Source organism: Lepisma saccharinum, chromosome 1 (genome assembly GCF_977018435.1).
Source record: "Lepisma saccharinum chromosome 1, izLepSacc3.1, whole genome shotgun sequence".
NCBI lineage: Eukaryota > Metazoa > Arthropoda > Insecta > Zygentoma > Lepismatidae > Lepisma > Lepisma saccharinum.
The window spans coordinates 111,175,653-111,201,569 of record NC_139229.1 but is presented as its reverse complement, the minus strand read 5'-3'; the positions used below and the strand labels follow the sequence as shown (position 1 = coordinate 111,201,569).

At 36.7% G+C, this 25,917-nt stretch overlaps 1 protein-coding gene across 2 annotated transcripts; it reads left to right on the top strand.

Moving 5' to 3' along the window:
• Positions 1 to 2,181: 2,181 nt before the first annotated feature.
• On the top strand, positions 2,182 to 20,486 carry LOC145999240 (uncharacterized). Of its 2 annotated transcripts, none has more exons than XM_083136178.1 (4): positions 2,182 to 2,261; positions 5,860 to 6,253; positions 14,227 to 15,858; positions 17,497 to 20,486. In XM_083136178.1, exons 2-4 carry the CDS (start codon positions 5,912 to 5,914, stop codon positions 18,049 to 18,051), a joined length of 2,529 nt encoding a protein of 842 aa, XP_082992304.1. In that variant the 5' UTR covers positions 2,182 to 2,261; positions 5,860 to 5,911; the 3' UTR covers positions 18,052 to 20,486. The 2 variants fall into 2 exon arrangements, with proteins under 2 accessions (XP_082992304.1, XP_082992309.1); XM_083136183.1 differs by lacking the exon at positions 2,182 to 2,261 and adding an exon at positions 2,583 to 2,607.
• Positions 20,487 to 25,917: the final 5,431 nt, after the last annotated feature.

Here is a 25,917-nt window from a genome sequence, read left to right as displayed (position 1 = left end):
AATGATAATGACAACAAAATCTCAAGTAATTCTATTAGGATTTCCTTATTCTTACTTGAGGATCGTTAAAGTCAGATTTCCGTAGATCTAATTTCCAAAAAAAAGTTAATACAAGCTCTTGCATAAACAGGATGGGAGTAAGGAGAGAGAGACTGCAGGTGAGGGGGGGGGGGGGCAGAAATTTTATTATTTCCTAAGAGTATAATATTCACATTTGTAGTAGAAATATTACATTTATATTTTTCAAATGTCAAGTTCCAGTTACTTGTGTCAGTAAAGACAAATCATTTAGATAATTGACAGTACATCATTTCAATGTTAAACAACCACATATTAATTGTCATCTCATAAGGAGGTCAGATTTTTGTTTATACAAGCAGCTACGACTTGGAATTTTTTTTAACATAGTTTGGGATGTAGACTCACCATGTTATTTTTTAGGAGGAGCAAAGCTCAGCTACTGATAAACGTTTGAAATGCAATTATACGAATACCTAAATGGACCAAAGTAATTTATAATAGCTATTGCTCAATTTTCTTCACTATAATTAAGTCCAAAAGCGAGGATGTTTTCAATTTGAAAAATAGACCGCATCCCTCAGTCAAGTAAGCGTATCTCAAAATTAGCACTGTTCTCTAATAGCTTTTAAATAAATACATGGACTAACGTTTGAACACATTAAGAATTAAACCCATTCTGTGTTCATTTGGAAAGTAGTAGCATTGATAAAATTTGAATAGTGGAAACAATAACAATAAAAATAATTATTATGTTAATTATGATTTTTATGATAATATAAATAAACTAATTTTATATCACTTATAATTATTATTAGATATTCTTGGGCAGACATTTTTACTCGATCCACCACATAAGTGAATATCCAGCATAGGGCTGTTTTATTATTATTTTATTTACATTTCATACAATTAGTGTACAGAAATACATAGATATTCAATTTTGTTGTTAACTTTTACACACCTCGTTTTAGAAAAAGCTTTAAAATTTAGGGAAAAATTTTAGTCATACACTTTATGTTGTGTGACCTCTCACATAAACTCATTTTTGGAATTTTGAAAATTGTGAAACCATTTATTCTTTGGTTTAAATTTTAGAATATTTAAAATCATAAACTAGTTCCAGTATTTTACACTATGTTTTCCATTTAACACATGTTTATTCGGTATTCTGTTCGAATACTAATTAAACTTTATTTATGTTATTATTAATAAAAACAACAAGCTTTCTGACTTGAACCGGGAAGGGGGCAACGACTTGGTTCGACCCCCCTCTCCCGACGCCCATGGACCTTATTACTGCCATTGGTACGTATAGTACAGTCAACGAATTTAGTAGTACCACAGATAAGTACTCGGTAAAAAAAAGTGAAGTATGTGGAGTTAGAGCGCCACACTTTCTTGATCACGCCCTTACAATTAAATCCAATTTCAAATATAATTTTCAATATACTTATCCAAATCAACACAATGTAACTCGGCCGAAAGTGGAGGTGATGTGATCAGTACCACGCCCCTGGCCGCCTTTAACCCCCCAGATTTTCCTCCACGTACCCACTTTGTACGACGCTGGGTGGGCGCCAGAGCCCCTTCAACAGGTGGAAAAAATTCCCGTTCTCCCCCGCCGGGGATCAAAACCGGGTCTCTCGCATGGTAGTCATGGCGGCACTATAAGTACTCAGTAGCGTGCCCAAAGGGGGTTGGTGGCAAACGTTGGCAAAATGAGGGCTTTTTACTAAAGAAAGAAAAAAAAGGATACGTGATCTCCCGCTTTCGAAAATCCGGGCACGCCACTGGCATCACCGTGTAATTTATACAACGCAATTTTCATGCACTCGTTTTAACGTTTTTAAAATTAATTAGAAATGTTTAAATTGCACTAGTGGTAGAAAGTTTTCCTTGAAAGCAACCTAGTAATGTCGAATTACACCCTGAAAAAAAGTGCTGTATAAAGGGGATTATTACAACACTTGTAACGCGAGTGCACTACTGAATCTTGGTACGATTTATCCATTTCTGGGTTACTCCAAAGTTAATAGCAATAATATTTCGTTATTTTGCATTAAACTAATGTATATTTGGTTAAATAACTTTAACTAGTGTTTAGGTTTGTAATTTTTTGTTTCATTCTTCACTCAAATTATATATTTATGTCAGTTATCTTGCTTTGTCCCATGTATCTCTGGTGAAGAACTAATAGCATTTCCGTTCTGCAGCTGCTTTCCAAGGTATACAAACAAAGTGTAAGTATCTATTTAGTTTTCCAATAATTGTATTATTATACATTTAGTGTTAGAGGGGAATTTACAATAAAAAAAATGAAAAGTGAAAGCCAGTTTGTAAATGTAGATTGAAGGTACTCCACTGTTATGTCTGATTATTGAATCTCTGCATCAAAGAGATAGAGTTCAATGCCTTCTGTATCGTCCACTGTGAATGTAAATGTTCTATGTCCATTTTTCATTTTCTCTGGAGAGACCTTTGAAGTTTGACATGATATATTTATTGGACCTTTCTCACCATTGCGTTGGAAATTGTATCATTGCAAAGGCTGATATATATTGAAGCCTCTCTAAAAAGATGTAGTTGGTTGGTTAAATATTTGTGCTGTAATTAATTATTGAAATTTTAAATAGAACAATGGCACGCAATACTAACTTTGATTTGAGAGTGCTAGTGTTCTATCTACCAGATATAACAATGCATTTTAGAGATGAGATTAGGTAGTTGTTCTGTAATGGAGATGAAACAATTTCATTTTAAATTTGTCATTCAGTAGGAAAGTAAAATAAATAAGTTCAATCAATCAACTACTTTGATTCCACTAATTTTGTCTGTTAACAAACAAAAGTAAGAACCAAAGTCGACTAGTACTTCTAAGTAGCTCCAACAAATGACTGAGTTTAGAATGGAAGTTGCTTATCTCAGACTCGGATGGCACTTGTGGTTGGTTGAGGGAAATTGTCATAAGGTTTCATTGGCTGTTAGGTTTGTATTCTCGTAGCTGCTTCCAAATTTTGTTGATTAAAAAAGAAACACACTCAACAATACATATCAATATTGGTTGTATGTAGACATCAGACGATAGCAGAGATGAAACAATTGCATCCTAAATAGGCCATAGCCTAAATATCTGTTTATTTACAATTTGGAGATAGAATATTTACGTTCTCAATGGACATAGAGTATTTACGTTCTCAATGGACGGTATGTTACAAAGACCAGGAATTTTAGATTTTGTAAAGCTGTTCAGTGCGTTGTGTGTATGTGTATGAGGTACACAACCCAATTTCGAAAATTCTTTCTTTAACTGTGTAATGCAATTCTGTGTATGATCGACCAAGTATGGCCAAATGAAGATAAAACTTATCCAGATATCTGAATAATTTTATAGTCTATCCATTTTACAGACTCTCCACATCTCTTTATTCATGTCCATACTTCTACCGTATGGATTATCAACAACTCCGTTTTGCAATCTGTTTGTTTATCTGCATATTTTTCAAATGTGTACATTTCTTGCCTAAAACACATCTCTGTGGTGGCAACAAGGAATAGGACGTGGGGGGGAAAAATGGAGAAAAAAATATGTTCATCACTTGACCTGACAACGGTCTTCCACATCTCATCCTCTCTAAGCATGCCGGAGTAACAGGACAGATAAACATGGTTTTGTGTGTCCAAGAACCCTGCATAGAATTTACTTTAAAAAGCATGCGGCACTACTTCCGTATAGTGGAAACACCTAGAAATCATTTCTTTTGCACTTTTTTACATTGCTAACGTACAATTCTACATTGCGGAACATTTCTTTAGGTGTAATAATGAATTTCTAACAAAAATAATGTCTATTTTTTAAATTTACATGTACTCACTGTTCTTCCTTTTTCCGGTTCTGTAATACACAATGTGGCGATAGCGTACTGGTTCATCGTGCGTTGTGGCAGTGTTTTGTCGATTTCGGAGTGTGTATGCAGTGTTTCCAACCTTCTTCACCAAAAAATACCTAATTTTGTGGCCGGATTTGAAATTATACTAATACCTCATTAGCCTCACAAACCATTGGCGTTAGCCCCACAAACCATCGACGGTAGCCCCACAAACCATTTCCGGTTAGGGTAGGCAAGCATAGTTTGAATTTTCGAAAAATAAAATATTTTGCAACAAAAAGGCAATAACGGCGAAAGAAAACACATTGAGGAACTTCAACGATGATACAGAAAGTGATTTCCGTAAGTAGTTTCTTCTGTAAAAATGAAGAAATCCGTTTCCACTATACGGAAGTGTTACCAAGCATGCACCCCAAAAGCGTTTATAAGGGTTTATCACTTTGTTTTTATTTCAGTGTGGGTAGTTTGTGCAAGGATATTACTAAACTTTTATTTGGTAGCTCTTACCAGAATAACTTATAGTAAGTAGGCCTAGTAATCCAGATATCAGACATTGAAATCTGGGGATTTGTCATCCAGATTTTGTGGCCATCCCTAGTATTGAGCAAATGATTTTATCAATGCCAAATAAGAGAGCATCCATCCTCTGTAAGCTTCTGGTCTAAAATGGAAGGTAAATGTCTGTTATACGGAAATGAGTTTCTGTAGCATTTTGAAAGTTCATGGAGGTATTTTCTCACCGTAGAATGCTGCACAACAAAAAATTAGCACTTTTGATATAATAAACGTGCATTTTGTGCAAAGCGACAACATTATGCCATTGTTTCCATTATGTACCTGCAGATGGCGCAAGTGTCGAAAGTCATGCGGTCTCGCCAGTGTTTCCAAACATACCTTTTTTTTTACGAGAATTTTATTTTTTTAACTATGCGTACCTAACCTAACCTAACCTTGCTGGAAATGGTCCGTGGGGCTATCCATGAATGGTTTGTGGGGCTATCATGAATGGTTTTTGGGGCTATCTGTCAAAGTTTTGTGATGACATAATGAACACGAAAGTAGGTATTTTTCGGTTGAAACACTGCATACCCACTCCAAATTGACAAAACACAAGCACGACGTGAAATGATCCACAGCTGTGCGTGCCATATTGTATGTTCCGCAACGGAAGAAAGGACCCAAAGGAATTACTTGTAATGTGAAAAATCGAAGTTATTTTCGTGTAAAAAATCATAATGGCACTTTCAACTATGTTCCGCAATACACAATTGGTAAGTACGAACTATTTTAAACTGAAAATATCCGATAGAAATGTGTCTCCAATATAGCAGACATTTACTAAATGGAATATATGTTCATACACACTGTGCAAATATCATAATTTTACTGGTTTTTATGTATATTTGTCAAATTTGGTGACAGTAGAGTAACTAATCTCATATTAACATCAGAATAAAACCATTCATGGGTAATTGGTGAAGGGGATATTGCTTTTGCAAGATTATACTTCCTGTCACAAGTTCATCTCATGATGCAGAAATGGAACCAGTTAGGCTTTTAAGTGCTGATCACCCACCTTTTTGCCCTAATATGTCCATATCAAATTATATATTTTCTAAGTTGGGTATGCACTTCAGAGGCATGTATTGGCCCAAGTTCTGATTATTTAATTCTGAACTAATCATGGCACACATGGATTTTTAACAACGCTTGATTTCAATTTATGTTTATACACATATGTACTTCATCAGTCAAATGATTACTTACTGTGTCTTTTGTGGTGAATGACGTAAATCATTGAACATTTGGAACTATTACCTACCTGTGTACATAAATTTTCACTATCAGGATGATAGCTTAATTTCTATGATTTCTAAATGTTTTGCATGATTCATTCACAACATGCACTGTACACAATTATACACAAGAGAATTCTTTGTTTATTTTCTAGGTGCAGTCTTCCAAATAAACACAATTTTCTGGTGAAATGTTGAAGCAACGCAATGGTGTTCTTAGAGCGGAAGAAACGACGTCTGAAGATGTTGTTGATTTTGCTGCTTGTAGGTTACTTAGTTATGCAAATTTTCGATATGGTCTTCACTGTTTCGTTTCCCACAAGTCTTCCACTACTTGCAGTGAAAACTTGGAATTTGGGCCAGAGACCAGACAGTGGCATGGGACATAAGAATGACCTAAGAAATGATGATGTGCCATTGGACAACAAAGTGTGCAAACTCAAAAAACAATCAACAGTTTTACGCAAAGTGACTTCTGACTTGTTTGCTAATAAATCAGTTCCGGAGTGCCATACGAAAGAACACTGGGAAATATGCAAACTACTTCAGGTAGGAATTGGTTTTAAAAGTTAATTTAAAAAGTTTAGTCACAGCCATCTCACACGTTTATTTATTTATTGATTTAAGTATTTGATTTAACTGCTGAAAAACAGCGTACATGCCTAATACAGCAGTTTGTGATGATATATAATATATACACAATATTACAAATAAGAAATAAAAATTATAATGAGTACTACGTGATAAAATATAGTGAGAAGACCAATTTCGTTTAAATAAAAAAAATACAAATTTAAAAAGTACAATGTAACATATGTTAAAAACACATGAAAAGTAAAATTACACATGTTATTATCATAATAAAAGGTTACTAGGCTTAAGTGGATTATGACCGTATTGGCAGTGGCATCTTGTCCCTTGGGGCTTCCGGGGCTTAGCCCCTACAGAAAAATGGATGTGTTGACATAATTATCAATCACCATAATGCATAACTATCACACAATCTTCCAAAAGGCGATTTTTACCCACGTAAGTTCATCGTCTGCTGCAATGGATACGACAGCGCTCCTAGCGGCATTGATGTCAATTATCGGTCTCCAGGGTTTGTCGCAAAGGAGGCGTGGCCTACGCTACAGTGAAGGTCACGTGTTAGCAGATGGAGAAGGGGGGAGTCCAATGGGTTTGAGTGTTGATTCGGGGCTATTTCCGTCGTGTCGCATTCGATCTCCCGTTTTGTACTGTAGTGTTGTGGTAGCTTTTATTCGCAATAAACAAAATGGATTTCTTGTTGGCAACGCCATTTCAGGCGTTGAGTGACCAGGAAAAACTTGTTAAACAATTTGGTCCTGACCATCCGAGTGTTACAATAATACAAAATCACAAATCACAATCATGCTCTTTCAATCCAGACTGGTACAACAGTAAACAGTGGTTGACAGCTAGCGAGATCAAGAAAACTCTCTTTTGTTTTAATTGCCCTTTATTTGGTGGTGATGCTTCATGGTCAGTTCATGATATAAGTGATCTCAAACATCTTTCTGAAAGAATTAAGTCACATGAAACTAGTTCTTCTCACATTGGAAACTCGTTAAAATTGAGTTTGTTTGGAAAGGTTGATGTTTGAACACAAATTGATGAAGGATATAGGCTGTCAATTACAAGACACAATGAATTAGTCTGGAAAAACAGGCATATATTAAATAGAATTATTGATGGCTTAAAATTCTGTGGTCAACATGAACTTGCTGTATGAGGACATAATGAAAGAGAAGAATCTTTAAACAGAGGCATCTTCCTAGATTTAGTAAATGAAATTGCTAAGCTACATAACAGTTTACATGAACATTTAGAGGGTTTACATAAACATTTAGAGGAATCTAAAGTAAATAAATACACATCAGCCATGATACAAAATGAGTTGTTAGACTGTATGTACCAGGCACCTCCAGGAGGATGTAAACAAAGCTATGTTTGTGTCTGTAAAAGCGGATGAAACCAGCGACATTTCCAATAAGACACAATTGGTTATTGTGATTCGTTTTGTTCAGTGTTCACAAGTAGTAGATCATTTTCATGGTTTCGTGAAAGACTGACAGATCTGCATCAGGGATATCACAATGTATATTAGATGCATTAGAGCAGTACAAACTAAATTAGTTGTTCAAACGTATGATGGTGGATCTGCATTCCGAGGGGTATGGCTTGGAGTCCAGAAACTTGTAACAGATGTTTATCCGTGTGCTTATTTTGTGCATTGCTATGCACACCAACTCAATCTCATAATGCAACAAGTATGCTCTACCATAACAGCTATCTGCATTTCTTCGTTCTTCTCTTCATCTAGTAAGAGAACAGATTTACTGCAGGAGGTATGTCATCGACGGTTACCGTGAACGTGCCAAACAAGATAGAATTTTCAGAGTAGGGTAGTGTCTTCTGTTTTCCAGTGCAAGGAAGCTCTGATAGAGTTTGGAAATTATTAAACAGGATGGCTCGTGGGATTCTGTGTCAATTAGGGAAGCAACTGGACTAATACATTTCCGTGAAGATGAGGAATTCATTTTTTTCTTGGATATCTTTAACAGGATAATGCCCTTGGTCGAAATATTTTACAATATTTTGCGGAAGAAAATTAATATGGTACACATAAAGGAACATCTTCGTAAATTTGTTGCTGACATCAGTGATATTAGGAATGAATTGGCCAACTCTTCAGGTGATAGTTCTGTTCTGCGTAACATCTCGAAGAAAAGAAAAAGCAGTGTTAACAAAACAGCATGTGCTATTGATTGTTGCGATATAATTATTCATCAAGCCGAAGACAGATTTGGTACAACTGAACATTTGGAGTGTTTCAATTTAGTTGACCCTGGATGAAGTCTGATTTTCTGGATAATTTGTGTAAGAATTGTGACAAATATTATCCCTTCATAGAAGAGGTAAAACAAGAGTGAACTTCATGTTCTTTATTGTAGTGAAGAGATTAAAAACATAAACTCTATTAGTACATTGCATTCATTTTTCATTGAAAATAATTTGGAGGATACCTTTTCAGAAACAGTAAAAATGACAAACATAATTTTAACAACTCCAGTGGGAACAGCTGAATCTGAACAAAGTTTCAGCACATTGAAACGTATTAAAACCTGCTTAAGAAAAGTCCAGTTTTGAAGTTTAGAAGATGATAAATACCGTGTTTTTAGGAATTCATGTGAAATGTCGTTATATTTTAAATTCTTTAAAAAAATAAGTCCAGTTTTGTAGTCTAGAAGAAAAATACCTATATTTTGTAATTCATGTGAAATGTAGTTATATTTTAAATTCTTTAAAAAAATAAGCCCCAGCCAAATTTGAGGTCACAAGATGCCACTGCGTATTGGGATATAAGAAAATTAAAATACCTATTATGTCAAAAATAAGAAATGACTGAAATTGCAGAGCAGTTGTTTCGGAATACATAATGACGTGTCTTTAGTGTAATTTTAGATAATAAATATGGTACACTTCTGTTCACAAAAAGTGGCACACTCGTTTGAGTTGAAATCCAACTTCGTGGTTGGAAGTACAGCCGAAGTAAGTGTTCGAAAAGCAGCAGTGTTGCTTACTATCAATCAATTTAACCATATGCAGAGAATTTTGTGTGTCTCAAACTCAAAGAAGAGGGCTAACGGAAAGATTACAGCGTAAATATTCATTAACTGGAATTTCCACGTTTACAATCAAAGTAATGTAAATGTGAAATATTCCTGAAATTTATTTTAAAAAGAAACGCATTTTTGATGTTCGTGACGAAGGAGTTATCACAATTCGTTAGAATGCGAGGGCCCGGGTTCGAATTTGGCCTGAGCTTGGGTGTTCTTCATCGTCGCAAGTAGCTGAAAATGGAAGAAAAGCAACACTAAATAATGAATAGAAAAAACACAGTAAGAATAAGCGAGAGAGAAATAGTACTGCTGCAATTCCTGAAAATGAATGCAAAAGAAATCTTTCGGAAATAGTGTTATCCTAGTCCAGGGGTAGGCTTGAAGAATAAATAAACCCCTTCCCCATACAATTTGGCAAACAGATTCACAAAGTTAGCACTGAATATGTGATGGGGAAAATAATAGAAATCCTAAAGGAAGAAGAGTTTATGTCACAGCCAGGGGGCACATGAGAAGAGCCCCCCCCCCACATCAGTCATCCAGGCTATTAAAAATAAGTCAATGGTTGTCCTCTCATTTAACTTTAACAGTAAATGGAATTTTTGTAAAATAAAAATTGTCGGGCTTTACTTGTTTTACACATGCACGTTGGTTTTGTAATGGAGAACAAAAATAGAATTGTGACTCTCTTAAAATTCTTACCGAATGAATGAATGTCTCCATAGATTCCAGAATAATGACTCTTCATTTTGAAATAAATAGTTTAAAATAAAAAAAATTATGTGCCATTGGTTAATGAGATTTGTCGTCACATAGCAGAACATTGCAAACACTAACCTTCCACAAAAGCATGATTTTCCAAAGTCTTCATTAATTTTCATGCACAAGCTTCACTTGTATTTTATCAGCAATGTGTACAGCATATGAACCCTATCTGATGAAGCGTTTTGCTTTCATATTAATGTAATTAGCGAGAAGCGACATCAAAATTTCGAGCTGGACAGGAAAGGATGCAATCTTATGGATAAATCACCGTGGCTTGTGGCCATGTCATTTAAAGGCCAGCTTTGTAAGCTGAAATCCTAGGTTCGAATCCCCGTGTCTCAAAATATTTTTTCTTACCAAATGGGTGTTACATAATGTATTTTATTCTCGTCACATCAATTGCAGCTTGAAACTTTGTTATTGTTTGCATGCCAATAAGAAATTACCGCGTAAATAAAGAGAAGAAAAAATTCTGATCCTGATAGGGTTCGAACACCCGACCCTTGCAGTTTGTTAATTTATATCAAAGCAAAATAAATTGCTTCTGCTTCTCCGTCGCACAGAAGAGACAGCTGGATTGACAGGTTCACTTGACTATGTCACTGGTGCTTACCTTACTCGAACACGGCGAATACTTGACCTTGGCAGTCGAAAGCAGCTCCTGTGAAAGCCAACAGACAAGAGGAAGCTTTTATTCAGATAGTTCGTAACAAGGAGACAAACGTACCATGGAATGTAATGTCGAATTTACTTAAAACCAATTCATACCATAAGTAACCCCAGACGTTACCTGCTTAGTATAATGTGAATGGAAACAACATCTCTCTATACTGCAATGTTTGTATTGCTATTAATATTAGATTGCAGTCCGGATTCAGATGTTTCGCTCAAATTGCACCTTGAAAGCAGAAGTATAATATAAGAAGAATAATTCAAACAGCTAATTATCCAAAATACATATTTTACAGCTCCTGAATGATAACCGTTCTCTAGTTTCCGTCAATATAGCGGATTCTGCTATCTGACGACGAATCTCATTAACCAACAGCACACCATTTTTTTTTATTTTAAACTATTTATTTCAAAATGAAGAGTCATTATTCTGGAATCTACAGAGACATTCATTCATTCGGTAAGAATTTTAAGAGAGTCACAATTCTATTTTTGTTCTCCATTACAAAACCAATGTGCATGTGTAAAACAAGTAAAGCCCGACAATTTTTATTTTACAAAAATTCCATTTACTGTTAAAGTTAAATGAGAGGACAACCATTGACTTATTTTTAATAGCCTGGATGACTGATGTGGGGGGGGGGGGGCTCTTCTCATGTGCCCCCTGGCTGTGACATAAACTCTTCTTCCTTTAGGATTTCTATTATTTTCCCCATCACATATTCAGTGCTAACTTTGTGAATCTGTTTGCCAAATTGTATGGGGAAGGGGTTTATTTATTCTTCAAGCCTACCCCTGGACTAGGATAACACTATTTCCGAAAGATTTCTTTTGCATTCATTTTCAGGAATTACAGCAGCACTATTTCTGTCTCGCTTATTTTTATTGCGTTTTTTTCTTTTCGTTATTTAGTGTTGTTTTTCTTCCATTTTCAGCTACTCGCGACGATGAAAAACACCCAAGCTCAGGCCAAATTCGAACCCGGGCCCTCGCATTCTAACGAATTGTGATAACTACTTCATCACAAACATCAAAAATTCATTTCTTTTTTAAATAAATTTCAGGAATATTTCACATTTACATTACTTTGATTGTAGACGTGGAAATTCCAGTTAATTAATATTTACGCTGCAATCTTTACGTTAGGCCTTTCTTTGATTCTGAGAGGTACAAAATTCCCTGCATATGTTTAAATTGATTGATAGTAAGCAACACTGCTGCTTTCTGAACACTTACTTCGGCTTTACTTCCGGCCACAAAGCTGGACTTCAACTCAAACGAGTGTGCCTTTTTTTGTGAACAGAAGTGTACATCTAGTTTTTCATTAATTAATTTGGAAATGTAATTGTAATCTTTAACATTTCTTCTTTCCAAGAGACACTACATATTAAGTTTAACAAATTATAGTATTCATAATAAAACCTAAAAAGTCTGAATTTAAAATGTAAAAATGAGACACATCATCATATGCTGCAAGGACTGGACCATCCATGTGCCGAAATCTTCCCAGCACTTTGTAATCCATGTTGGGAGAAGATGAGAGTATTTTAATAAAAATGTTAACCTTATTTTAGTGTTTTAGCCTTGTGAGAAGAGCGGGTTTTTCTCAAGCTCTTTGATGAAGCTTTTTGTTTCCTTATTTTTTAATGTATTGTGTATGACCTGTGCAGGTCCCTTTACAACTTACATTTTCTACATTTCTCAAGGTAATTTTAACACCTCTTTTTTAACTCTCAAGTAAGGATTTTAGGTAACTGGATTTTACCCATATACACTGAAGGGTGCACCCCAAAAATTTAATATTGTTATTAAAATTAGTGTATTGGGCAACCTGTAAGGACTTCTGATTTAATATAACTATGAATATACATAGGTATAGTTCAGTAGGTTCAAGGTTCAAGTAGGCTATTACTTGCTTCTTTTAATCAAAATAAGAACGCTCTTAGATATACCACATTAGGCGATTTACTATTTTTCAATGAAAATGGGATAAAAAAAATGTTAATTCTACAAGTTCTAGTGAAAAAAGAGTGAGAATGATTTTTTTTATATATCACATAGTGAACATGCAGTGGTGAAACAAATTTGCACGAGAAGAACGTGTCTCGTGGAATCGGCAGATAAAATTGCAAGCACATATGCGCATGCATCTGGCAACACTGCACAAACAAAACATGAATGGTCAGAAGTCGCATACAGAAAATGGATCGCTTGCACATGAGACGCGTATGTGCAAGATGGGTGCCGAGATTGCTAACGCCTGAACAGAAGAAGGTGAGAGTGGAGGTGTGTCGGGAGCTTCAGCGTCTGGTAGCGGAACGTGGCGAGGCCTACCTGAATTCCATCATAACTGGTGACGAAAGTTGGCTTCACCACTATGATCCCGAAAGCAAACAGGCAAGCACTGTCTGGAAATCACCCAGTTTTCCGATGCCAAAGCTGTTCCGTCGGCAGATAAGGTAATGGTGATTTCCTTCTTCGACTACTGTGGAATGGTCTACCAACATAAAGTGCCCCTGCATACCACGGTTACTGGGCAGTATTACATTACAGTTTTGAAGACCTTGGCTGAACACATCCATCAAAAACTCCCTCAGCTGCATTCATTTGGTTGGCACCTACACCAGGATAATAAATGCCTCAAGTTTCCAACGTTGTTGCCCAATATCTGGCTTGACAAAACATTGAATGTGTCCTGCACCTTCCATACAGTCTGGATCTTGCTCCATGTGACTTTTTTTTCCTTGTCTGAAATCTGAGCTGCAGGGCAAGCGTTTCGACTCAACAAAAGCCGTTCTGAAGAAGGCGGAGGCAGTTCTGAATACGATGTCAAAAGACAGGTTCCAGCACATCTTCCAGGTCTGGCAGACACATTGGGCCAAGTGTATACAACTCGAAGGGGACTACTTCGAAAAATACCATATCAACCTGGACCCTGCGTAATGTATTTCGTAAGTAAAAAATTCATTCTCACTCTTTTTTGACTAGCCCTCGTACAATAATTTTCTCAATTTTTGAGTTCTAACTTTTGGTCACATCAGGACTGTAGAATACTGTGGAATTCCCAGGATTTTCGAAGAAAAAGGGAGGGGAATATGATTCTGAATCTTTAATAATTTTTTGCAAGTTCTTTACCAGCATCAGGAAGTGTTATTGAATGATGGTGGAGCTTGGAGAAGGCAATTAGCACAGTTTAGAGTTTCGGTATTATTTATTGGAGAACATACGATTTTAAAACTAGTTAATGAAAGCATCTTAATTCCATTTAGGTGAAATCACTAAAGGGACACTCACAAAATCAGGATCCCCTCAGTCATGAGCATTAATACAAAAATTTCAGTCTGTTAGCACAAAGAGCATGTTGTATTTTACTTTTTTTAAACATTTGTTTAGGCATGTCTGGTTCTGTCACTTCATGAAAACCTTCTTTTTTTTTTTCAGGGTTATGTAGTTCGTTGTTCTTTGCCAGAAAAATGTGAAGAAGGCTTCACGTTAGGAGTTTTCAATGCAAGTGTTGCTGCCATTACATGGATTAAGTTTAGTTCATTTATTCAGTTGGAAGAGGGAATTAGGCATTTGATAAAAGATGATAACATAAAGAAGCATTACGGATACTGCTTCATTAAGTGTAAACTTAAAAGTCAGTTTGTTAAAGAAGCAGAGACCATATCTCCGGATGATGCATATTTTGAAATGAATTATGATGCAATTTACAATGAGACTGAAATGGATCATTCACAATTTCTCATCCAGTTGCTGGTTTTGCCTCCAAATGTAGTCAGTGCTCAAAGTGAACCAGTCAAAGGGGGTAAGAAACCTCCTAATATCAATATAATAATGGTTGACTCTGTATCTTATGAACATTTTCATAGAATGCTACCTAAACTTGCAAATAAATTAAGGCAGTTTGAACACATACCAGTTTTCAGTTTCAAGTTCGTTCAAGCTATAAACCACAGAACATATGAAAATTTGGAAGGTCTGTTTTCGGGATATGTGCATTTAAGTGAGAAACCTCACGGAACATATGATTTACCGTACAGGCCTCTTCCAATTGGAAAACTTTTAAAAGACTTCTCTCTCGCTGGTTATAGAACGTTGTGGCTGGAGGACCTGTGCTGGATGTGGGAGTGGGGGCTCGCAAAAGATCTTCTCGTTCACGATCCATATTTGGATTCAAAAATTAGGTGGAGAAAGTTCAATGCTGCATTACAAGAGGCATTCATTGATGATGTGGACATAACATTTGCGAGCTGTGAAATACTGAAAGCCAATGGGAAACGAGATCCATTCCACGACCTACCTGCTGTGTGTTTTAATGGTATGTATCACCATGAATACATGTTCCGGTACTTGGAACTGTATCAGAGAACAATGTACCACCTAAACCAGCCATATGTAGCCATCTACTCAACAAATGTAGGTCATGAGGAAACGGGTCTTCGAATTAAGACTTTAGAATCATCGCTTGATAATTACCTCAACTTTGCAATCAAGGACAAGAATGCCGTGACTATTCTTTTCTCAGATCACGGAAACACTTACGGTGATTTCATCTCAATGGCAACGGAAGCACAGGATGAAATATACCATCCTTTTTTGTTCATAATCGTCCCAAAAGCTGTGATAAAAATAATTGACATGGAAGACTATCATAACCTCATACGCAATCAAGATAGACTGGTTTCTTTGCTTGATGTGTATTACTTCCTCACACACCTGCTTACGGTTTCTCGTTCCATAACAGGTGAAGTTCCAGACATGACAAACAGCAACTCAATTGAAGACGATTTTGCTAAGAAATATGTGCTGGAGACTGGCTTATTTGACTTCATTCCATCTACAAGAACGTGTAAGGATGTTCCAATGTTCAATTCTAGTGTGTGCATTTGTGAGAAGGGAGATGTCTCTATTCTGTTGTCATTTGAGACTATTTTGTTAGCAGATTTTGCTGTGGGAACGCTCAATAATCAGATTATCGCAAGCCATGCAGAGGAATCCAGTTACAATAGCCAAAACTGCCAAATGATGATTCTGGATGAAATTACTGATGCAAGAAAAATGTTTACAGAGGTAAGTAACCATTAAAAAATAATTATAATAATGCCATATAAAATAATATTTGGTACAGATAGGACTTGAAATAATTATTTAAATGAAACTAGACCATTGTAATTTAAGTAATTAGAAAGATAGGTATAGGTATTTATGCATCCCTGATGCAAATCGATGAATAAATATAGAAAATCTCATTTAATACACCTTATGTGATGTTCATGCTTCAATCATATCACAAGGTGCAGATACATGCATTACCTGAACTAATTTCATTTGCTGATAAACCTACAATTTGACTATGGGAATTATACGTACATGATGTGATTCATATATAATCACAGTGAAGTTATATGTATATACACATTACATCTTATTGTGGAGCTGCAGTGGTCTAGTCAGTAGGATGCCATGCAGGAGACCCAGGTTCGATTCCTGGGGTAGGTGATGTAAGATCAGAATTTTTCCAGCCTTGTACCTGCATAAAGTGGCTCTAGGGTTTACCCAGCTATTAATAAGTGGGTGCTTGAGGAGAGGGAAGGGGGGGGGGGGGTTAAAGGTGGCCAGAGCATGGTGCTGAACACAGCACCTCTGAAAATGGCCAAGATTGAGAATGTGTGGGGTCCTAGACCCACATCCTTCCTCAATGTGCCTCCAAGGCATGGTGCATTGTGCACAGCCAGCAGTCAAATCATTGAGCATGCTAAAGAATTTCAGCCATTATTTATTAATTACAACATATGCTATAGTTGGCAAGAAATGCATTGTCAGAGGGTTACAGTATAGGGCTAGGTGATGTAAATTTCAAGAATTACCTGAGATGTCAAATACAGTATTTATTTTTTAAGAGCCTGAAGTTCAAATAAATAAATGCAGTACAAAAAAAATCTGGCAAAGAAATCTAAAACTTTGTTGCATTGGACCGAAGAGATTAAGTTTATTGTATACAGTGCCTTCATTTGGTTATTGTGCCATTCGAAAAATATGCTTTGCAGCAGCTGGAACCATGCTGCTGTTTGCCACAGTTTCCTCAAGTTTCTCTTCGATAAACACACTTCGGAACACTGCAAAAGAGCTAACTGTGATCAGCAACATGTTATCAGAAATCTACGTTGTTGGAACGTGACACCTCTCTGTCTGCCATGAATGCTTTGCTTTGATAGGAGTGGGTGTCATGTTGAAGAAAGGTTTATATTCGGTTCTGTATAGTTTGCTAAGGTGACAAATCAATTGCGTGTTATTCGTATTGTTATAATGCTGCAACATAAATGCACTTTAGAACAAAAAAAAATAAGTAGGATTTTTATGTGAAAACAAACTCGCGCAGAAGTGTTAGGAGGTGATTTTGAAGTGAACTTTCCCAAAAGATGTAAAAAATGTGTGGGAGTACAAGAAAACATTTTGAACATCTTTTGTGTCCAAGGTACATGTTTACTTGTAATTGTGAAATATTTTAATTAAATAAGTATATGGGCTTGGGTTGAGGCGTTACACCCATCCAACATAGTTGGCAAGTGGCATGGTTCCAGCTGGTACCAGTACAATAACCAAATGTAGGATTCTTCTGTGAAAACAAACTTGCACAGAAGTGTGAGGAGCACTGTTTACTGGGTGTTGATGCTATGATATACTTAATGTTATCCTCTTCTTTTGTAGGGAAGTAATATCTTGTACAAGATTAACTTTAAAGTCTCATCGTTAGATAGGACAATACATGGAGAGTCATTTTCAGTGACACTAAAACAGAGTGATCAGATGCAAAGTGAACAACCAATGCAGCTGATCAGCTACCAGAGGACAAGCGTGTTTGCTAGTTACCAGAAGTGCAGCGATGAGAAAGTTGACGTCAGGCTGTGTTTGTGTAATGACAAGAAAAAAACACATGCTTCAACGCCGTTCCAAACGCTGAGAGATGCACTCGGGACAGGTAAACCGTTTCGACACAGGAAGTCCTTTGCTGAAGTGTCCAACAGCAAGTGCTTGGTTGTGCTTGTTAGAACTTATGATGTGGGTGCTTGTTTTGATGTGGTCAGCGATTGTCGTGAAGCTCAGAATGCACAATTTGACGTGTCTGTTGTAAACATGAGGAGGTATTCACACATGCCCTTACGAATAACATCTTATCCTGGGACTTCTACTTTTTTAACTTGTGTTACGCGAGATCAGATGAATGTTCCATATATGTGGAGTATCCATGCCAAGGTGCTGTAAGAAGGTGTGAAAGTTCCAGGAAAACAAATATCAGGATCTTCAAAGTGGGTATGAAACTGGTTAGCTGGGAGAATGTGTTGGTAAACTTGCCGATAATTATACTGATTCAGTATTTCCATAAAGCCTCCCTGATGGCATAATGATTAATGTCATTGCCTTGTAATCAAGGGGTCCCAGGTTCGATACCCAGTGGAGGCACATAGTGGTTTGGATCCCACTTTAAACAGTAGATCCACACCCAATTAACCTATCTGTGCACAAAATGGACTTTAAAAACTCAAAACGAATATTTATGTAAAGTCTGTAACACAATTTGCAGGATGATTGATTTCATCCTCTTTCTGGCAACTTTAGACATGCTACAAAGGTGGCAGAATCAATAATGCCTCAAACGTCTATGCGCAACATCGAGTAAGTTGTTTAGAATAGTTCATAATCTTCCACGTACCCACCAAACTAATACATTTAGATAGTGGTGGGATATGTTTGCTCAAATATTCGGGATAGCTGGTGGTATCAGAGGTTTGCCATTTAAAATTGGATCAGTTAGTTCGAAGAAAATGTTGTCTTAATTTTATTACTACTATTAAAAATTCCAACAACCCTACCTCTAAGTACATCCCTTTGATCTTAACTGGAGCAGCTTTCTGTTTTGCTTAGAAAAGTGGTAAACAACATTTTGTTATGTATTTACTGGACGTTGCATACCAAATTTAAGGGAAGGGGGTCTGTGCGCTCATTCTTTCCTTTCCACTGGTTTTAAAGATATAAAATCCAGATTATTAAGATTTATGGGGAAAAGAAGGTTGGATAAAAAATGGGTCAATGGCAGCAAAGGAATAGAAGGGAAGAAATGCCACAGCTAACAGATTCAATGTGGTGTGTACAGAAGTTCCATTCCATTTGTTATAATGTCTATGTATGTTGTTAAACATATTTAAAAAAATAAAAAAAATACTAATATTGTTATCTACATGTTATAGTGTGTCATAGGTACGTGCACGTCCTCTGATTAAGGGATGGCAATAAGCATTCATGAAATCTCAATCAGGGAAATTTAAAATGGGAGTGTATCTAGCGTTGGTCCACACCCCAAGAAAAACACACATGTACATTTAATATAATTTTAGAGGTCATGCCTGCAAATTGAAAATGGACTCTTATTTACTCCAACTAAAAGAAAGTAAAATTACACATTTGTAACTCTTCATTGAATGCAGTCTTATGAAAATATCCTAGCGTACAATGTTAGTCTTTGTTGAGTTGGTACAAATGTTTTAAACACACATTATGTCAATGACATAATGTGCATCAAGTAAATATGGATTTTTATGGATGCAGAGTAAGAGAATGCATTTATTGCAGTGGCGTTGTGTGGAGTAAATCCTTGGGTGTTCACACAAAGAAGTGAATAATTGAAGTTACATTGGTTAATCGAGCATACAAAATACAAATTTCAGCCAAGAATCGGAGCTAAGATTTATTTTTTCTTCGAGTGCCTTTGCCAAATGTTGTAGAAAAGCAACATAAAAGTACGAATATAACAGTGCGTGTTTTATCGAGGATGCGAACCTGGGACCTTGTATTTGTAGCACATTGTGTAGACACTCTGCCCGAGTGCTTAGCGAAAATATATTTACCAAATACAGGTCAATATTAATTTATTGCGAATTGAGGACTAAAAGTGGTAAACATTGTAAGTGCCTGCCAAAAGCGAAAGTGTTGGGAAATCGCATAGTTCCGCATATCAGCCTGTAAGAACGTGCACACTAGTGGCCTCTTTACAAAGGCAGTTGAACTACTTGAGGGCTACCAGCCACATTTCACGTTTACCACATTATAAAGCATGGCACATTTCACAGTTTAACGTGGAAAACGGTGTTTGAATTTTTGTGGCGTTGGCCAATTTTGGTCTTCAATTATTGTGTCTCTCTCCCTCTGGCACCCATGAAGACTCTCTAAAAACATGGAAAAATTACATTGCAAAAATTATTTTGTAAACTTGGTTCGGATCCCACTTTAAACTGCATGTCCGGTCCCGATTAGCCTTCCAGTGCATAAAGTGGACTTAAAACAATAAATCAATCAATCAATCAATATTTTTCAAATTTGAATTATTGAAATTTCTTACTTTTCTCCTTGCCGAACTCCTTGGCAGAGTGGTTAGCACAGTATACTACAATGCTAGGGGCCCAGGGTTCGAATCTCAGCCAGGGCATGGATGTTCTTTGTCAATGTCACTTCATCAGTATCATCATGTCATTACTCATCCTCATCTTGACAATTAGCCAAAAGTGGCAGATAAGCAAAGTAAAGTAAACTAAACCAATAAACAATTACTTCTCTTTATTTTAATTTTGGAAATTCCTTTTCTTGCTCCTAAGAAATAACCCCCGCTCTCATTTTACCTAATCATGATACGGTTGAATATGAGATTATTTTTTAAATAGCTATTTGTAATTTCACAGCAGCTTCCCTATATTTCATTTGTAAGTCTCTGGCAATGCTGAAATTTCATGATGAGAATTGCAATTCGCGATACTAAGAAAATATTGTTTAAAAGCTTATCTGTAGGAGTTTATAACAATTATAATTTATTTTCTAAGTAGTGTAATTGTTGATTATCCATACTCGTTTTACATGTGTACTAAGATAAATATTATTTTCTGCCAACAGTGTCTTAGCCTTCTTTCGTTTTGACTCATGTCCATTATCTAAAGGTTTAAGGAACACATTTTAACCTTTTAAGTCCCAAGCATCTCGATCGAGATACCCACAAGTAAGCCTCACGGTCCCAAGCGTCTCGATCGAGACGCTGTGTCAAGGTCGTAGTTTTTACGTTATAGCGTTTCTATTTTCGTCTAGAATTTCGATTTTTTTTTATATTGTTCCTAACACATGTATTTAACAGAAATGTTTTTTTGCATTTTTTTGTTTTCATGAAAATGGAGGGGAAAAGGGACTTCTCTTTTGCATCTCTTTTCAAGGGAAAATTTTTGCCGACAAAGGAAGACCGGCTTTGTTGTTCTAAAGCAATGCTTTTCACTCCCGCCTATGAACTGCATTCGAAGGAAGCTTGTTTATCAGTATTCGATGTCAAAATGAAAGTTTTCCGTGAGGGCGCAAGCAGGGGGTGGGGGGAGGGGGAAGACTGGTTGTTGAATCTGCATTGTGAGAATGGAATTTCAAAGCACGCTGAAGGAAAGCTTTGTTTTTTTAGCACAAGTGTCCACAAGTTGAGACAGGGGTTACCCTGCATTGTCTAAAAATAGAATTTCAAGCAGCTGCAAGAATCGGCGCTCATTTTTCACTGCGTTCTAGCTTTTCGTCCATGTCGTTTTGTGCCCAAGTGCGAGGACATTTTTTGGGTGAAGTGACAATTTTTTAAAATACTTTTTGGGGGTTTTCTCCCTTCCCCCTCCATATATACGCCAAATTTGCATTTTGACATTTTTTTTCGGTGGGGGGGACCATTTTTTTAAGAAAAGTATTTTTGAGGGGATTTCCCCCCTTTCCCCCTCCATATGTATGCCGAATGTGCATAAATTATATATCGTCTGAATCTGTGATTCATTCTGTGTACAACGGTATATCTTTCATATCTCTAGGGCATTTAGTTTCTGAGCTATAGTAATGTCAAGGTACCGCTGCATTTTGAAGCTTGAATCAGTGGCGTGCCGACCATTCCTTTTGGGGGTACAACTCAAGTTACATTGGTCATACGACAATGATGCAAATATTTTTCTGTTTCTTACATGCCAGCGATAATTTCTATGTGCATTTTGAACTTTTCATATCCTTTTTCTTCGGGGGGGGGGGGGGGAACCCCATTTAAAAAAAAGTATTTTCAGGGGATTTCCCCCTCCATATATATGCCGAATGTGCATAAATTATATATCGTCTGAATCTGTGATTCATTCTGCGTACAACGGTATATCGTTCATATCTCCAGGCCAAATAGTCTCTGAGCTACAGTCATTTCAAGGTACCGCTGCATTTTGAAGCTTGAATCAGTGTCCTTTTGGGGGTACAACTCAAGTTACATTGGTCATATGATAATAATGCAAATATTTTTGTGTTCCTTACATGTCAGCGATCATTTCCATGTGCATGTCGACACTGTCATGTACTTTTTTCTTGGGGGGAGGCTGGGAGAACCAAATTTTTTCCCCCCGAAATTTTGGAATTTTGATTTAGCCCCTCCCCCCCGCCACATATGCCGATTTTGCATAAATTTCCTATAGTCTGAATCTCTGGTTCATTCCACGTACAATGGTATATCACTCATCTCTCTAGGACAATTAGTCTCAGATCTACACTCATTTAATTGAAACTCTGCATTTTGCTCAAAATCGGCTCGGGACAGAGGCTTACTTGTGAAAATGGCCTTGGGACTGAAAAGGTTAACTATCAATGTAAATCTGCTCATTTTGGTGATGCAGTGTTTTAGAAGAACTTAAAACCTTCACCATGCAAGGTTTTGGATACGCGACAACTATTTGCAGTGGGGTTGTTGAGGTTTGCAGCCTAATTTTTGGTGAAATGTATTGGAAAAGAAAGATATTAGGCTAAAACATCTAAGATCTTAGGAATTACAATAACAATGCAAACAGTGCTTGAATTATATCTTAACTACTGCTTACTTTTCCCCAATACAGAAGGTCAGAAGCTAAACTAAACTAAAAATAAGCGAGCTGGATAGAACACGGGAAGAATACAGCAGAGGGAGTTCACTGTGGCAGAGGTGCCCTGGGCTCTCGCTGCCCAACCTGGGGAGCTTTCCTTGTAAACAGTCTGGGAAAATTTTAATCATTGTGAAGACTTTATTAACGAAAATACTTGCTTTGTAAAATAAGTATATTGAAATGTAGTGTTTTATTCTGCAGAAAGGAAAACAAATTGAAAATTTTCAATTTTTGGTTGGGGGTTCGTGTGCTCCGTGAACCCCCTTCAGGCGACGCCTCTGATTTATTGACATGTAAATCATAGTTATTTCTGAATGTTATCCTCTTCTACATCCATGCACAGCATTTCACTAGTACCTGGAAACTATTTTTTTTAATATACACAGGAAACGCTTATGTATCCACATACCTGTTCATTTGGTTCGGACATGTTATTGGTGACCAAACCAGGCCTTTTCCCCCAGAGCAAAATTCCTCTCTTCTTCAAATTCATAGACGGTTGCAACAATGCAACCAGTGTTTCCACAATCTCTTAGCACAATTTCCCTTTGCAAAGGGGAAAAATTTCCTTTTTAGACTAATTTTCCCCTTCAACTAAGAAATCATGTTTAATAATAATAAATAATAAGTAGTAGCTAGCATTTTCATTGGTCCATGTTCGTATAAACGAAAAATGTTAAACAATCCTGAAATCTTAATCTTACATAATTAGGCCAGGCCCATAAAGGCTTCAACTCAGTGAAGTGGAAATAAGTGACAGCAAAAAAAAAAAAGTGAATGTGGAAGTACATCTTAATATAATGTGTTTTATTCAGTCTGATATCTTGAAATTTCCCTGAAATTTTCGTATTTTTCATCGAAATTCCCTTTTCCCTTAAAGTTTGGTTAGAATTTCCCTTCATGTGGCAACACTGAATGCAACCAGCATAGCTGGAATTTAGTGGCGTAGCGTTATAGTATGCCCGGCGTTCCCATATTTAAAATTTAAAAAATGCGTAAATGTTGTGAATATAAAGTAAAACTTGACTAATTTCATATATGTTTGACCTTCATGCCATTATAATAGCTATTTTTCGCGATCCGCTTGCAACGCTCCACTCTCAACACTCGTTCTAGCATCTTTTTTCAATGCCTTTCCTGCCCGGACGCCGAGCAGGTTCGGCGTAAAAGACTCTATATTCCTTGCTGCCTTTCTGGAGGGAAAGCTTGGATCTGTACAGCACACGCGTAAATGCTCTCTCGTACGCCAGCGTACCGAGCAGCAGAGGTCTACCGTGATTGGTTCATGTGACCCTTCCTGCCTTCTGAAGCAGACGACAGCGGTAGAATTCCTACCTGGTTCTTCGCGCTCGTGCCACTCGTGTTATGTGATGCTACAATACGCAATATTGACTAACGTAACTTTACCAATCTCAAATATACCGCTTCTTAATGGCCACTGCATTGTATAATTTATCGTACAAACAGCGATGTGCATTAGAAACTAAAAGATAAACACAGTTTTTGTCAAATAAGTTGAAGTCTCGTGGTAGAAATTCAGCCTGTCGCTGCTCTACCGCTTAACCCGCAAAACTAATATTTTTTTATTATTATTTTTCATTATTATCTAATTGCTTAATATTGTGTCAATGGAAATGTTTAGCATTCATTTGAAAACTCTTAACATCGAATTGTCTCTGGACAAAATTATTTTAAAATGCTTATCAGCATTCTCAAGATGTAATAAACAGTGGTCTGAATTACTAATCGGCACTGTTACGTCAGTAGAGAGTACGATATTTGGATCATCCACCCACCTCAGTGTCAGAGTGCTTTGCACAGTGCACCAAGACGACAGAGGTCCCTGGTTCGAATCCCGGCGTGAGCACGGGTGTTCTTTGTGAGTGTCCCTTCTTCAATATCATCACTCATATTCATATTTGCGATTAACAAAAAGGGGTAGAAAAGCGAAATAAAATAAACCAAATCAAACAGTAGTTGGATCATCCACAACAATGACGTCTACTGTTGTGCAGAGGCACTTGTGATTCAGACAGTTTTTTTAATGACTTGCGTCATGCAGAAAGGTATAAAAAATGATATAAAACACCAGAGTTCAAAACATTTGTGGCAGAGTGAGGCATCTAATTTTCTAGCTAAAACATGCATGGATGATGTTGAAAACCCAGCTGACTTCAGGCAAATAAACAATACCTGTGGCGACTAATACCATAAGTAAATTATTAAGCAAGAAAGGGCAGACCCTTCCTTCGGACTTGGCGTTCCCACCCAAAATGTCCATGCTACGCCACTGCTGGAATTATCACCAACGGATGTTTGTATATGATAACTAGTTTCCACCATTCGAATGTTTTTCTGTGATGATGTCTCCATCACTGTACTGTGCTTGAAGTCTTCTGTAAATGGCTGCTGGGTTTCATGCAGTTGTTCTTTAAGAACATTGTAGTCTGCATTTTTTAATAACTTGCTATTGATTGAACTGGAGGGTGTGTGGGAAAAATCTTAATGTTTGTTATGACCCTACCATTTACTTAATTGTACATTTTAGATGCAAAATAACTATTATATTATTTTTGAATTACAAAAAGTTGTTATGTGAACTTTTGAAGTAAAATAATCATTTAGAGAAAATAAGACGTCTCTGGAAGAAGAGTTTTGTAAGTTCACTTTATGCTTAGATAGGCTAATCGGGACTGAAGTTAAGTTAAACTGGGATCTGAATTTCTGGGTAATGTCTCCACCCGAGATCGGACCCAGGATCCCTTGATTACAAGGCAATTAATGCCCTTTGATGTTCTACTAATCAATAATAATCTAACCATTATGCTCAGTCACATATTAGCTTTATAAACAAGGTTACAGAAGCTAAGTTCTTATCTTGGATACATAGTTATTTGTCCTCCTCTATACAGCCAACCTCTGTGAAGGAGTGGTTAGCACAGCATGCTACGATGCCAGAGGCTCGAGGTTGGTCTGGTGTTCTTTGTGAGTGTCCCTTTATCAATTTCTTCATATCAATCATCATCCATCCTCATCTTTCCAATTTGCCAAAAGTAGCAAAAAAAAAATAAATAGAATCAAAAGGTTGATAAATACAATTTGTACTTTTCATGCTTTATTATATAACCTATAATACATAGCACCTCGGTGAAAAGCAAGTAAAAATTCGTATTTTAGAAAA

Bases quoted from the DNA above. Each gene is read 5' to 3' on its own strand.
- LOC145999240 (XM_083136178.1), top strand. From the start codon at position 5,912: ATGGTGTTCTTAGAGCGGAAGAAACGACGTCTGAAGATGTTGTTGATT. The intron at 6,254-14,226 runs GTAGGAATTGGT...TTTTTTTTTCAG, and splicing joins AAATATGCAAACTACTTCAG to GGTTATGTAGTTCGTTGTTC. The intron at 15,859-17,496 runs GTAAGTAACCAT...CTTCTTTTGTAG, and splicing joins CAAGAAAAATGTTTACAGAG to GGAAGTAATATCTTGTACAA.